Source organism: Trachinotus anak, unplaced genomic scaffold (genome assembly GCF_046630095.1).
Source record: "Trachinotus anak isolate AG129_WGS33_773 ecotype Australia unplaced genomic scaffold, CSIRO_AGI_Tana_v1 ptg000023l, whole genome shotgun sequence".
Taxonomy (NCBI): domain Eukaryota; kingdom Metazoa; phylum Chordata; class Actinopteri; order Carangiformes; family Carangidae; genus Trachinotus; species Trachinotus anak.
In genome coordinates this window covers 7,725,394-7,739,748 of record NW_027273874.1, presented here as the reverse complement: position 1 = coordinate 7,739,748, position 14,355 = coordinate 7,725,394, and the positions used below count along the sequence as shown (strand labels likewise).

General features: G+C 40.0%; 1 protein-coding gene across 1 annotated transcript in view; it reads right to left on the bottom strand.

Annotated features, from left to right (window-relative positions):
• The window catches only part of LOC139606676 (dachshund homolog 2-like), an 86,694-nt gene that overhangs the window by 2,467 nt on the left and 69,872 nt on the right, over positions 1–14,355 (bottom strand). Inside the window, exons 7-11 of the mRNA XM_071458946.1 lie at positions 13,976–14,050; positions 9,814–9,914; positions 9,369–9,516; positions 8,218–8,394; positions 6,291–6,356 (exon numbers count right to left, since the gene is read on the bottom strand). Coding sequence (XP_071315047.1) covers positions 6,291–6,356; positions 8,218–8,394; positions 9,369–9,516; positions 9,814–9,914; positions 13,976–14,050 — 567 coding nt within the window. The remainder of the gene's footprint in view (positions 1–6,290; positions 6,357–8,217; positions 8,395–9,368; positions 9,517–9,813; positions 9,915–13,975; positions 14,051–14,355) is intronic.

Genomic DNA, 14,355 nt, shown 5'->3' with positions numbered 1-14,355 from the left:
AAAATGCCAATCACAATTTTCTAATTTGTCATATTTATATTTATTTGTCTTGTTTTTTCTGACCAACAGGCCAAAACCCAGAAAATATTCAGTTTACATTTATAGAAGACTAAAAGAAACAAGCATAATATTTATATATTTAAGATTTTTGCAGCTAGATTTTCTGTTGATCCACTAATCGTTCAGGCTCTACTGTAAAATCACGAGATTTGATTGATTTGATTGGTAGAGGACAGATTTCCTGTGTTTCTCCTCAGGAGCTGTTGGTGAACTGATGTTTTACAGGTGAAGTTCTGTTGAATCTTTGATGTTACTGCTGTGTGAAATGCTGGTACAGAGACGAATCATGCAGCTCATTATTTTAATTGGCCCCACCTTTGTAGCACAGTTACTGCCGCCTTTGCTATCACTGCTTTATTTCTACCACAGCACCATGAAACCGGAGGCCTCAAACTAACACCTACAGACCGTCAGCTGATCCTCAACGTAAGACTTCACTATCAAATCGCTGGTTTTGAGCCGTTAGCTCTTGTTGCTACCGAGCTGCAAACTCAGCTGGTGCAGCTTTGAATCAGTAAAAAATGTTGAGCTTACATTTGTGCAGGAACTTCATACTTTCATCATGATAATTAAAGCAGGATGTAGTTTTTTAACTCAGTGTTGCATCTTGTTCTCCCTTTACACAGCATCCGTTTATGATAGAAATCTCATATCTCCAATTTTGCCAGGGTCGGCTCTCTCTCTCTCTCTCTCTCATTTCACCTCCGTCGTTCTCCTTCCTCTCCCTGTAGTGCTGTAGCTGCACCCACCCACACAGGAGCACGTGCACAGAAACACACTGAACACACACATGCATGCAACAGAAGCAGACACGCACACACCTTCCTCTCCCTGCGGTGTCATTGTTTTCTGCGAACGCTGCAAAGTGTTTACATTTCTGCATAACAGCAACCATAAACCTGCCCCCCCTCCTCTCCCCATCCTGCCCTCCTCTTTCTCTTGCCCTCTACTACTTTTTTACTTCTCCCCTTCTTGCTCTTTGTCGTCTTCTCACCCTCTCATTTTGTCCTCTTTTCATCACGCTTTGTTTTTTAAGATATGAAACAGGTTCGAGGTCTCTCTGTTGGAATGAAAAAAACTTTCTTAAATTTTCTCTTTCATCTTGCGCTCGCCCCTCGTTTCCTCCTTCATATTCCCTGCCTTCCCTCCTTTTCATCCCTCTCATCTCCTGCCCTTCCCTATTTTTATCACTCCACGATCCACTCAGACCCCCTCCTCTCCTCCTCTTTCATCCCTCTATTCTACATGCATCCACTCCTCCTCCTCACCTCCCCTCTGCTCCCTCCTGTCCTCTATCTGTTACTCTCATATTATTTTTATCCCGACCCATTCTTCTCTCTGTCCTCTCCTGTCCTTTCTTTTTCTCCTTTAGGCAGCAGGTTTGGCCTGGTGCTTAAAAACTGTCCTGTAACTCGCTGATCCCCCTCAGTGCTGTCCTTAAAACTCAAATCTCCAACTTTCTCCAGTTAAATATCATTTTATGTCACTGCCACGTGTTGTTAGACCTTCAGATTTCTGAGGCTACTTTCATTTCCACACAACACATCTGTCTGGTAATTAAAGCTGCAAGTAATGATCTTTTTCAAAAAAATTTAATCATTCAGTCTATAAAATTATAATAAATGCCCATCACATTTTCCCAGGCTGACATATTTAAATGTCTTGTTCTGTCCAAAACCCAAATGTTCACTTTACAATTATATCAGTCAAAAAAAACAGCAAGTAGTCACATTTCAGAAGCTGTAACTAGATCATTTTTGGCATTTTTGGTTAAAAAAATGACTGAGACGATTCTAAGATAATCGATCAAATTAATCAACTAACTGTTGCAAATGCAATGTTTGAACCAGCCACTGCACCTGACATTGATTGATTGATGATCATTTTTATTTGTAGTAAATACAATGTCAGGAAGTTGTAAAGTAAATTCCAGTTTCCCAGAGTCTAAGATGACATCTTCAAATGTCCAGATATTAAATTAACTTATGTAAAACTAAGAAAAACAACAATTCCTCATATTTGAGAAGCTGTAATCAGAGAACGTGTAAAGAAAAAAATTTAATTATTTGACTGATTACCACAACTCAACTTTCAAATCCATCGCTGTGAGAAGTGTAAACTCAGCTCAGTGACACCTGTCGGACTCACAGCTGCTGTTTCAGAATAAAATACACAGGACACCTCCAGCCGTTACTGCTGCAATTAACATGCACCAACTGATGTAAATCAACTGTGACTCTGTGAACTTTACAGAATTTACACTTTACAAAGTGTATTTCAAAAATGAACAAATATTTCAATGTTTAAAATACTGTTTATTGCTAAATGCTGTCACAAACTCACATCAGACCAAACAGGCAGAAAACTTCCTCAAAAAAAAAAAAATTCTGTTATGTTTTATTATGTTTTACTTGATATCAGGAATTTGAGCAGTTAACAACACAAACAGATAAAATGATGAACATGAGTCCACTAAAAGATAATGATAATATGATTTGTCACTCAGCACTTTTTTTTCCTAAATATTTCATATTAGATTTTTTGTTTTTCCATTTTTCTCCAACGTTCCTGGAGCTTTCAGCTGTAATTCCTTCATGTACTTTATGCTTTTATATTGAGGATGTTTTTTAATATATTAAATCTGATGTTAAATCTCATGTTTTCTGTGTAAATGCACAATACAATCAGTATAAAGTGAGACTGAGATGTTTTTGTCTTTTTCACCAGTGGGGATTCTTTTTTTTTATTACCTTTATTTATGTCTATTGAATAATTTTATCCTTTGTGCTCATCTTTCTGTTTTCATCTCCTCCTTCACCTTTTTGTCACCATTTGGACCTGGCAACCCTGTTTCCCTCCTCCTCTCACCTCTATCTGTCACTATAACAAACACCCCAGCCTCCCTGTGTGTGTGTGTGTGTGTGTGTGTGTGTGTGTGTGTGTTGTCCTGGTTAAAAATGACACTGACCTGCCTTGTTAAAAGTCTATCAGCTGGGTGGAGGAAATGTCACCAGGTCTCGGAACAAGGTCACATTTTTCAACTCCATCCCCAGGAATCTGCCTCCTCCTCCTCCTCCTCCTCCTCCTCTTCCTGTCCTCCTTTCCCTCGTCTCCCTCTCCTCCTATTCCATGACCCCCTCCCCTCCCCTCCCCTCTCCTGTAGCTTGATGATCTCTTTCTTTTTCTTCTCATATTTTCGTTCTCCTTTTCTCCTCGTCTTCCTCCTTCCCTTCTGTTCATCCCTTTCATCTCCTCCCTCCTTTCCTCCCCTTACCATCCTTGACTCCTCTCTCCTGTTTCATCACTTCTTTCTCATCTCCTCTCCATCTCTGTCCCTTCTCTTTCTTCAGCTCCATTCCTATCATCGTCATGTTTCTTTCTAGTTTCTCTTTTTCCTTTTCTCCTCCTCCTTTCTTTCTCCCCTTTCACCTCCTTTAGCTCTCATCTGTCCATTCACTCCTGTCTTCTCTTCCTTTCCTTCCATTTCTTCCTCCCACGTTCTCCCTCTCCTCTTCTCTCCCTCCTTTCTTTCCTGACTCCTCTCTGCCACCTGTTCTTCCTCCTCTACTTTCATCCTTTCTTTTTCTATCATTTTATCCTTCTCTTTTTAGTCTCTCTCACTCCTTTCTTCTTTCCAACTTTTACCTCTCCTTCACCTCTGTCCTTCCCTTCTTCTTTCTCCTCTTCCTATTCTCCCTTTATCATCCCTTTTCTCCCTCCCTCTTTCTTTGGTCTCTCACTCCTCTCCCATTCATCCCTTCTTTTTCACGACCTCTGCATCTTCCCTTTCGCTCTTCCATTCTTACACTGTCCTTTTTCTCTTCATTTATTCATCCCTTCTTTTCCACCTCTTCATCTTTTCACTTCTACTGTCCCTTGTTTTAACAATCCCTTTTTCTTTCTGTCACTCCATCAGTCCCTCTACATTCTCTCCTCCCTTTCATTCATTTCCTTATCCTCCTCTTTACTTGTCTCCTCCACCTTTTCCTTCCTTTTTCTATCCTTTCATCACTTCCTTCAACCACCCTCCTCTTCGCTCCTTCTCCTTTTCTTCCTTTTTTTTTTTTTTTGACCAATTAGTCTGTTTGGCTTTGAACAACAGAACCCGATCTTTACTTTACTTTTCTTTTTAACCCTCTCTCTCTCTCTCTCTCTCTCTCTCTCTCTCTCTCTCTCTCTCTCTCTCTCTCCTTTCTGATTGTAATGCGATGTCTTTCTTTGTATTCAGCAGTTTTCGCCTCACTCGTTAATTAAGAGTGTGGAAGGTGAGAGAGGCAGGGGAGAGGTGTGTGTGTGTCTGTGTGTCTGTGTGTAAGAGTAAACCACCGTAGGTGCAAAATGCTTTTATGGCAGGAGGGATGAGTGTGTGTGTGAGAGCAAGGCAGAAAAGGGGTCCTACTGGGCCAATCAACATTAATGAAATCAGGTGGGTCTGTGTGCGTGTGTGTGTGCGTGTGTGTGTGTTTGTGGGAGTGCTTGGCTTGCAGAAGAGAGGGGATCTAAAAGGGGTCTAAAGAGGAGAGAGAGCTAATTAGAGTTCCCTGTCTCACTAGAGTGTGGATCAAACACACACACACACACACACACACACACACTAAAATGCACAACTACAGGTACAGAGAGCGCACACACACACACACACACATAGGGAGTGTGTGTGTGTGTGTGTAGATATTCATTTATACACACGCAGAGTTTCAAGTGAAGGTTTTCAATGTCAGGGAGGACTGAGCACAGCTGGTGGAGAGAGGACGACACATGCATACTAACACACACCGGTCCGTACTGTACTTGTGAGGACCCTCATTGGCATAATGCATTCCCCTCTAACCCAGACTCTCACCTGAACCTAACGAACTTCTCAAAGTCTCACAGCTCGTCTGAAGAAGAGGGAGGAGCACGTTCTCACTTTGATTCATGATGTTACTCGATGAAGAGAAGACTTAACTCTTCATCTACTGGTTTTATTTCCCACTGAGATAAGAAATCTCTCTTTTACAACATAGCAGCCGTACGGACTCACCACACGGCTGATTGGCCTCTCAACAAAAACAAATATGTCTCATTTACCACAGTCTTTGATTCTACATCATTTTTTTTTCTTTCTGCAGTTTATTCCACGTCCATGGTGCTGCGTTAAAGGTGATGTATTAAAGAACAACGACCAGAGGAGCGTAGGTGAGAGCCGCTCGAGCTGAGGCAGAGGAGGCTGCAGAGATCAGGAAGTTTACCGCTGTTGTCTGTGAGTGGTCGAAGACGTCCAGCTCATAAAGTGATGAATATTTTGAACAACACTCATCCCTGTAGGTTTGAACTGTTGCTTTAATACAGTTGCGTTGTGGTTGTTTTCATTATCGATGAATCTAATGATTATTTTCTTGATTAATTTTTTATATAAATTTCAGAAAATAATGAAAAATGTCCCCCATATGTCCTTAAAGTTACATCTTCCGGCCCAACAATTCATGAAGAGAGTAACAGTGAGGAAGAGACTTTGCTTTAGTTATAATTGATGCCTGGTTGTTCACTGAACCAGTTTTTTTCTGAGTACTAAAAGTTAAATAAGATTTATTTCTAAAATAAAAACCTATTTTCACCTTGAGCTTCCTAACTCAGCAATATGTGCATTATACATAATATAGCATTAAATATAATACATATTAAATGGTAAAGTATAATATATGTATATGTAGTACTACACACATTTTATTATATATATATATATATATATATATATATATATATATATATATATATATATATATATATATATATATATATATAAATAATATACACATATATTATACTTTTACGTCCTCACCCACAAGAAACAAGGACAGACACAAACACACAACCTTATAAAAATGCAGCCATGTTGACACACAAATGTCCGGACTGACATTAGCCCTATGAAATATTTCCACACACACACACACACACACAAAAATATACTCGTGTGTTACAAGGTGCACATCAAAGGGAGGCCACAGTGTCTCTGTGTCTGCTTAATGTCTCCACTAATCCAGCCTGGGCCCCAACACACACATATGCCCACCACGTGTGTGTGTGTGTGCGCCTTTTAATATGCTTGTGTACAGTATCATATCTGTTAATGTGTGTGTGTGTGTATCAGCATGACTCTGCATGCATGAGTGTGTATCTGACTGTGTGCCTGTGTGTGTTTTATGTTGTTTTTTATTGTGCGTGTGTGTGTGTGTGCGCTCAGGCACCTTGTACAGCGCCGTTGTCTTGCTGGTTTCCATTAAGTTCAGGTTTATCCTCGGCTACAGCAGCGTCTGGTATGAAGCACAAAGACAAGACAGAGTCTCAGTGGGTCGGCCAATAAAAGCCAGAAAGCACCTTGTAACTGTGCAGACAAACCAAACCACAAACAACAACATTTGTCCACAGAGTTACATTTTTTTATGTTGGGCTGTTTTTCCTCTTGATGTTAATCGCCAAAACATTTTAACTGGTCTGGAAAAGAAAATAGTTTTGATATTAGAAACAACATTTAGACTGATTCATCTCTTTATTCTTGTTGTTTTGGGGAAAACTCGTTCCTGTAGGTTTGAACTGTGGCTTTAAAACATTTACATTGTTTTCATTATCCATTAATCTGATAATTATTGATTTTTTAATATATATATAAATGTCAGAAAATACTGAAAAATCTTCAAAATTGCTCACTTTATCCAACCAACAGTCCAAACCTGAATATATTTAATTTATCTTTATAATTAGATAAAGAAAATAAAGCCAGTGAATATTTGACATTTTTGTTTGATAAACGAATTTAACGGTTGACAATTTTCTGATTATCAACTAATTATCACTCTGTATCATCAATACGTTCCAAGGATCCATATTTGAACCGAAATATGACGTAATTTTAATCCTTATAAGTTATTGGACCAATGGAAGAGCACAGACATTTAGCGGTGTTCACAGGTTTGCAAGTGAAAGCGTCGTCGTTCGCCCAACACCAGACGTTTGTCTGATGACTGTTTTGGTCGTGAGGATTTAAAATACTGTAAACGGACAAAACTACATCTGGACTTTGGCTGAAATGAGGCGCTCATGTTAGTTTGGTTTTCGGGGACGTACCAAGTCTGATATATTGGAGCTTTCAGAAAATCCAAATTCCGCAGTTGCTGTTACGACAGAAGTTAAAGATGTAAACACTATTTACAAGTCAGAAACTCCTAATTACGGTAACCTCAGCATGACTTCAATGTGGCATCTGGTTCAAGGAGAGATTTGAGAAGTTTCTGTGGATGTTTTGGTTCTTTTTCCACAAGAAAACTGGTCACTACTGGAAGAAATGATGTATGAAATGAGTATAAGCTGATGAAAATGCCAACTTTTCAAAATATATATTAATACCACTCAAGCTTTGACATAAAAAAAAGAAAAAATGAATCAAATTTAATTCCCAGTCTCAAGCTTTTTTTTTTTTTTTTCCTCCAGACTCCCATGAGCTTAATGACAGTCTGGCCATCCAAGATCCAGGATTAGTGTGAGCAGTAACAAAACAAAATCAGACCCCAGAAACATCATGAACAGAAAGACTGAGGAAGAACAAGCCATAAACACCCACAGAACTGAAAATGAACAGACACATATTATATATTGACAAACTGTGCTGGTCATTTTTAGTATTTTTGTTTCGCAGAGATGCCACAGACAGTTTAACAGCTGCTGATGACGGGACAGAAAAAAAGCAGAAGTCTGTAACTCAACTTAACTGAGCTGCTTTAGACAGATATACAAGTGAGAGAGAGCGAGTCGAGGTAAGCATGAAAGAAACACAAATATCAGCCAATAAAAAACAAAGAGGCAGAAAAATATCCAGAATATTTCAACCAGAGACAGACAGAAAGAAAAAGACCAAGAAACAAAGAAAAAGAGGAGAAATAAATGTAGAAAAAACAGGTAATCAAGGAGCAAAGAAAAGAAACAAGTTACAAAACTTACAGGAAGAATCCCAACATAAAGAAGGAAGACAAGTAAAGGTTTAAGAAAAAAGTAAGAAAACCAAATGAACGATAAAAATACTGTAAGAAAACATTCAAGCTGTCTGACACAAGACGGACGGGAAAAGGACAGAGTCGGACAAAAAACAAGCCCTGAACAAACCAAAACATCCCATCATACCGTTCTTGGCGTTGGTGTTGTTGTTGGCGGCGTGCAGCGGCTCAGGAGAGGGGGAGGACGAGGACGAGTGTTTCAGAGCGTCCTCCACTCTCTCCCTCCTCTTGGACTCGAACTCCAGCGCCTCCTGCAGCTTCCTCTTGGCCTTCTTCTCCTTCTTCAGACGCTTCTGGATGGAGGCTGGAGGAAGACGATGAGGAAGATTTCACCCATCTGTCAACTCAGATGTTGCTGTGGTGAATTGTTGCCATTCACTTTTTGGGTGAGCACACTCTACCAATCAGCTTCAAGCGATCAAGAACTCGATTGCATCACAGCGGCGGGACTTGGCCCCAACTGGTTCCTCTTTCCCTGGGCAACAAAGGCTCCAGGTGGATCCTTTGTGGCCCAGCCTATCCCATGATTCATAGCACGTCGGTCACGAAAGCAAACACCACCGATACAGAGCCCAAGGATTACACTTCTGAATACTAGTAGTGGGTTTCAGCTCAGTTCAGCAGCTAACGGTACAACTGCTAAAACCACTGCCTTAGTTTTTGGGGGTTGCTAGGTGACAGGAGCCATGCTTTGCAATGCAACAGTAAGGGCGGGAACAGCTGGAGATGCAAAGCAAAAATCCTCCCTAAACCAGACCATCTCAATTCGGTTCGGCCTTTGTGGTCTACGGCGGCCACACTTTCGTAGAGCGCTGATTTTATCCTGTAGCCTATTAGGACTACATCAAGAAAACAAGGACACAGTTTGTATCTGTCAATGTATCTTTTTGAATGAGCACCGACAAAGCATTTCATTGGTTTTCCCTACAATTCTTGCAATATTTGTCGGAACTAAACCATAGTTAACATTTGTTATGGTTGTATTAGAGTCTCACAGCACTTGGTTTAAGTTAGGAAAGACTGTTTTGTTGTTGAAGTATTGAAAAAGTGTCTTAAATCACCAGGACAGGACAACATGTAACCAAAACCACGATTCTTCCCTGACCTTAACCAGAGCGACTCAGGATGGAAACACTGGTCTCTGATATTAAAACCCTGTGCTCTGTCCATCCAGCATCAACCCTGACCACCTGCGACTTCCCTGCAGTACAAGACATGTTTGCTACTCAATGTTTGTAGTATATGAACGTCTCGTGGACCAGAGTCGTGTTGTCAAACCTCTGCTCTGCAGTTCGGAGGTGAGCTGTCGCTCCAGACTCTCCCTCATCTCTCTTTCTCTGTAGAGCTCCATCTTCAGCTCCCTCTTCTCCGCCTGGATCTGTTTGTCCTGCGCCCGGGCGTTCTCCACCGCCACCTTCAGCAGGCCCTGAGGGCAGAGGTTTGGTAGAAGCCGAGTTATAGAAAAATAACCTTTAAAAAAAATCAGCTCTGACATTTGGCAATAAGTTAAATACATTTACTTGTTATGTTTTACAGTATTTTATTGTGTAAATACAAGAGTTAATCGCACCATAATCACCAGTGTCTTGTGATATATTATTGCACCATTTAAATACCCTTCATGATAATATAATAACCTCTGATGCCCCTTGAATCATCTCCGAAACTTTTCCACAAAACACAACAGATTTTAGAAACACAAACAATAAAAACAGGATCACACCTGTATGTTGGTGAGCAGGGTCTCCACTGACGACAGACCGTCAGCGAATAGGAATGGAGCAGGGAAGCCGGGGGGCAGGGCTTGTCCCAGCGAAGTCTCTTCTGTGACGAATAATGAAGAAAAGATTAGAAGATTTGATTTTTCCTTATGTTGGTTTAATTCATTTTTATTTTCAAGTCTGGTCCAGTTTATTTATTTATTCTTTTTCTTTTTTAATTTACGACAATACACTGCTGTCAAACCACCCAAAAAATAAATAAATAAATAAAAAATTGCTCAGTGTCTCATTAATTAAACCAAATTATTCAGTTTTAAGAAGGAACTTCTTGTTACATATTAACTTATCTTTTGAATTTTATTTTCTATTATTATAAAATAAACATAAATTATTGTCTTATTTCATTTGAAAATAACCTTTATTGTTTTAGTGTCATAAGTTGGTTTCAATATTGATAATGTCTTAATTTTTTTTTTTAATGTTTCCTAGTGTGAGTTTTTGGAACTTTTTTAAATTTACAAAATTTGAAAAAAAAAAAAAAAGCTGCAGGTATTGAAGTGCATTAAAGGTTAGCTTAGCTTAGCATAAAGACTGGAAGCACAGGGAAACGGCTAACCAAGCTCAAATGTAATAAAATCAGGCTAATGACCATGTTATATATTGTTCATTTAATCTGTAAAAGTGACAAGTTGTGGTTTTATCTGGAGCAGTAAATTTCTTCTGCATCTAGTCTTTATGTTCAGCTAAGCTAACGTTCTCCAGGCTGAAGCTTCACTGTTTGCTTGCAGGTTTTTTGTAGTTTGGTCAGTGTGAAAATTTCCTGAAATCTATGTGTGTACTTCTGTTCCGTGTGAAAAATAATCCAGCGCTTTAAAACTGTCACCAGGAGATAAACGGATGGAAAGTTTCCATCAGTGACTCGTCGTCACGTGCTTCGTGTGAAGTTTATGAAATGTTGATGTTTACTAAGGTATAAAAGGCAACGAGGCAGCATCAGAGAAATCAATTATAAAACACACACACACACACACACACACACACACAGGAGTCGTTAGTATTCAGACAATCATGTGGGGTACTAATTGGCAAGGATTAAAGACATCCTTGATTTGTGTGTGTGTGTGTGTGTGTGTGTGTGTGTGTGTGTGTGTGTGTGTGTGTGTGTGTGTGTGTGCATTGCGAGTGCGTCACAGTGTCTGCTCAGCCCTTAATGCCTAACACACTGACAACTGGGTTAACTCTGCTGTGAAATTAACGCTGATTAAGATGCACTCTGACTCACACACACACACACACACACACACACACACACACACACACACTCTCTCTCTATCCCCTATCTGCCACTTCATCCATACATCCCTCCACTCTACATTTCTTCTTTCTCTCTCATATCTTTCTTCATCACTTTTTCTCCACTTCAGTTCTTGTTTTTCCCTCCTCTTCATCCCTTCACTCATCTTTTTTCCCACTCATTTTCATTCTCCTCCAAACTCTTTCATACTTCCTCCTTTTTCTTTTTCAATCTCTTCTTCATTCTTTTTCCCAGTTTCCTAATGTCATCTCAGTTTTTTCCTTTCTTTCGTTAATTTTTCCTAAATAACTTTTTCTTTCTTTTTTAAAATGCCTCAAACGGTTAATTTATTATATTTTCTTTCCACCATGAGTCATCATTTTTTAAATTTTCCATCCCTCCACTGTCCTCCCTCTCTCCTTCTCTATACACGTACCTGTTGACAAAACTTTCAGTACATTTCATTTCATTTTGGCGATGAAATGGCACAAAAAGGAAAAAAAAAAACATTTACAGATGAAGGAAAGAGGAGTAAAGAGGGATGACAGGTGAGCACAGTAAAGGACAAAAGGTTGAGGATGACTTGGTGGAAAGAGAGGACATAAGAAAAAAAAGGAACATGGAAGAGGAGAGGAATATGAAGAAGCGGGAGGTCGGAGAGAGGGAGCATTTAAAAGGATTATAAAAGGAAAAAAAAAGAGGAGGAGGAGGACGGGGAGACTTGAGGATTACAGAAATGAAGGGAGGGAGGAGTAAAGAGTAAAAACGGATGGTGAACACAGCTTTTAGTGTTGGATCAATGTTTCGTTGTAGCTGCTCAATCAGGTGCTTTTATTTTGAAAAGGGAGCAGAGAGGGAAACTTTTAAAGGTAAAGTAAAGTTTCTGACCAGATATAGTTTAAAAAAAAAAAAAGAATCTCTGAATGAAATGTCATCACAGTAACTAAAAACTGGACATTTGATGAACTCCACCTCCACCAAACACAATCCAAACACAACATCAGTGATGTCAGCGCAAACAGGAAATAAACACAACATGCACCACAGCCTAAAGCCTGTCTGCTAATTTAAAAGAGACAAAATGGTCGTTTTTTAATCACAGACAGTTTAATTAAAGCTGAAGTTCTTATGTAATTCTGCTGCAGTAATTGCTGTAATATAACGTCCAGATGGAGCGAGGCCACGGAGACACTCTGCTGTCTGTTGTTTTCCCCCGAGAAGAGCAGTCAACACTTTATGTGTCTAAGAGGCTTTTAAAACTTCTCTGGTAATAAACGTATGTTTAATATCCACTATGAGATCTTGGTATCTTCAAGTTTTGACTGGACAATTATAGAGACAAATATCCCTTTGTTTAAGAAGACAGAGGACAAATACTCAACTCTGGACTCAGCTGGACACTGATTCCAGGTCCTTAATGACCTCACAGGGCTCGCACATTTAATTTTTTGCTTTCGTCTCTTAACTTCCGTCCACAGGAAACACAAGTCAAAGATCTGTGTCCTGATTGGTTCACACATCCTTCTGTCAGTTTGGGAGCTCGTCCACATTATCCACTGCAGACGTCCAGACATCGACTTTAACCGCGTCACGGCTACAACCAGGTCGACAGGCGGCAGCACTGATGCTGACGCAGGTTATTAAAGGGATAGTCAGCGGTGTAAAACAGTGCGCGTCGTACACAGTTGTTCAATGGTTCACAAAATGTAGTTCCAAATGAAAAGGCTGTTTGACGAGATGAAGCAGCGAAAATATTCAAAATAAAACGTGCACCTAAACTGATACTGACTTTTTTCAGTGGGCACTTTGTGTGATGCTGCTGCTGCTGTAGCTTCTCCAAACTGGGGAAGCACCAACCTGAATCTACTGCAGGTAAAACACTGACTTCAGAAAACTAACACAACCCCAGGTCAAACAACCACAACTGTCACTTTACACTATTTACATTACCTGCATCTGTCAGAGAAGATCCAGCGATAGAAGATTTTACTTTGTTGGTCTGGAAGCTAATTTATTATTAATAATAATAATGATAATAATAATAATAATAATAATAATAGTAGGAGTCATTTGGAATAGATTTCACCTGCACTGTGAATGAATCATCTTCCCTCCTGTGTGTCAGTGATACAGGTCAGGATGAAGCATCACAACAGAAACACTGACTCACACACACAGCCCGAGATTCTTGAAGATGCTCAAACTGATTTTTTTTTTTTTTTTTAAATCTGTTATTGATTTTAAAGGAAGCCTTCCCTCTGCCGCTCCTGCTGATGTCTGCAGCGGCGCTTCAGGAGTATGAATGGAGTGGAAATGAGGGAGGGGTGGAGGGAGGGAGGGATGGAGGGAGAGTAAAGAACGAGATGAAAACAATGTGTTATAAGAATGGAAAATACAGAGAGGGGAGAAGAGAGCGTGATGGAGGGAAGAGAGGCCCCGCATGCTTTTAGTGCGTGACCTCTTGACCCCTTTTAGCCAGGCCTCCTTCACTTAGCCTCCCTCGCCCCCCCCATCTATCTCTCCCCCTCCTTTATCCCTCTGATTGATGGCTCAGAGACAGGTGATCAATAGGAGCAGCAGAACATCCTGACGCTTCTGTTTCTCTGTTTGTGTGTGTGTGAGTGTGACCGCACATTTGTCTGCTGCATGTGTGTGTTTTCAGTCACAGTGTCTTTGTGTGTGTGTGTGTGTGTGTGTGGATACAGTAGATGAGGAAAGCCTTCCTAAGTGAGGACAATTTGTCAGTTGTCAGAAGAAAATGGGTGAGGGTTTAGATTAAGGTGGGTAATGGAATATCCTCACTTATATAAATATGTGTGTGTGTGTGTGTGTGTGTGTGTGTGTGTGTGTGTGTGTGTGTGTGGTCCAACCTTTGTCCTTTGTTATTTTCTTGTTGGGTGCACCAGGGTTGGTCAACGCAACATCTGCATCAGCTGACACCAATCCTGTTGGAAGAAAAAGCTAAGTGAGTTTGTGTGTGTGTGTGTGTGTGTGAGTGTGTGTGTGCACGTACTGATGCATGTGTGTCTGTGGGAATCGTAGCTATGGTTTTGTGCACAGTGTTTGTACTGAAGTCTGTGCACGTGTGTGTTCTTCTGTACATATGAACATTTAACATGTTCTGTTGAGGGAGTCTCAGACTTTTTGGACCTCACTGTATATTTACCTAAAAATAGACCTTTTTTTTTTTTTTTTTTTTTTTAGACATTAACTTTGGTTGGACATGAAAATCAGCTCTGACATTGGTTAA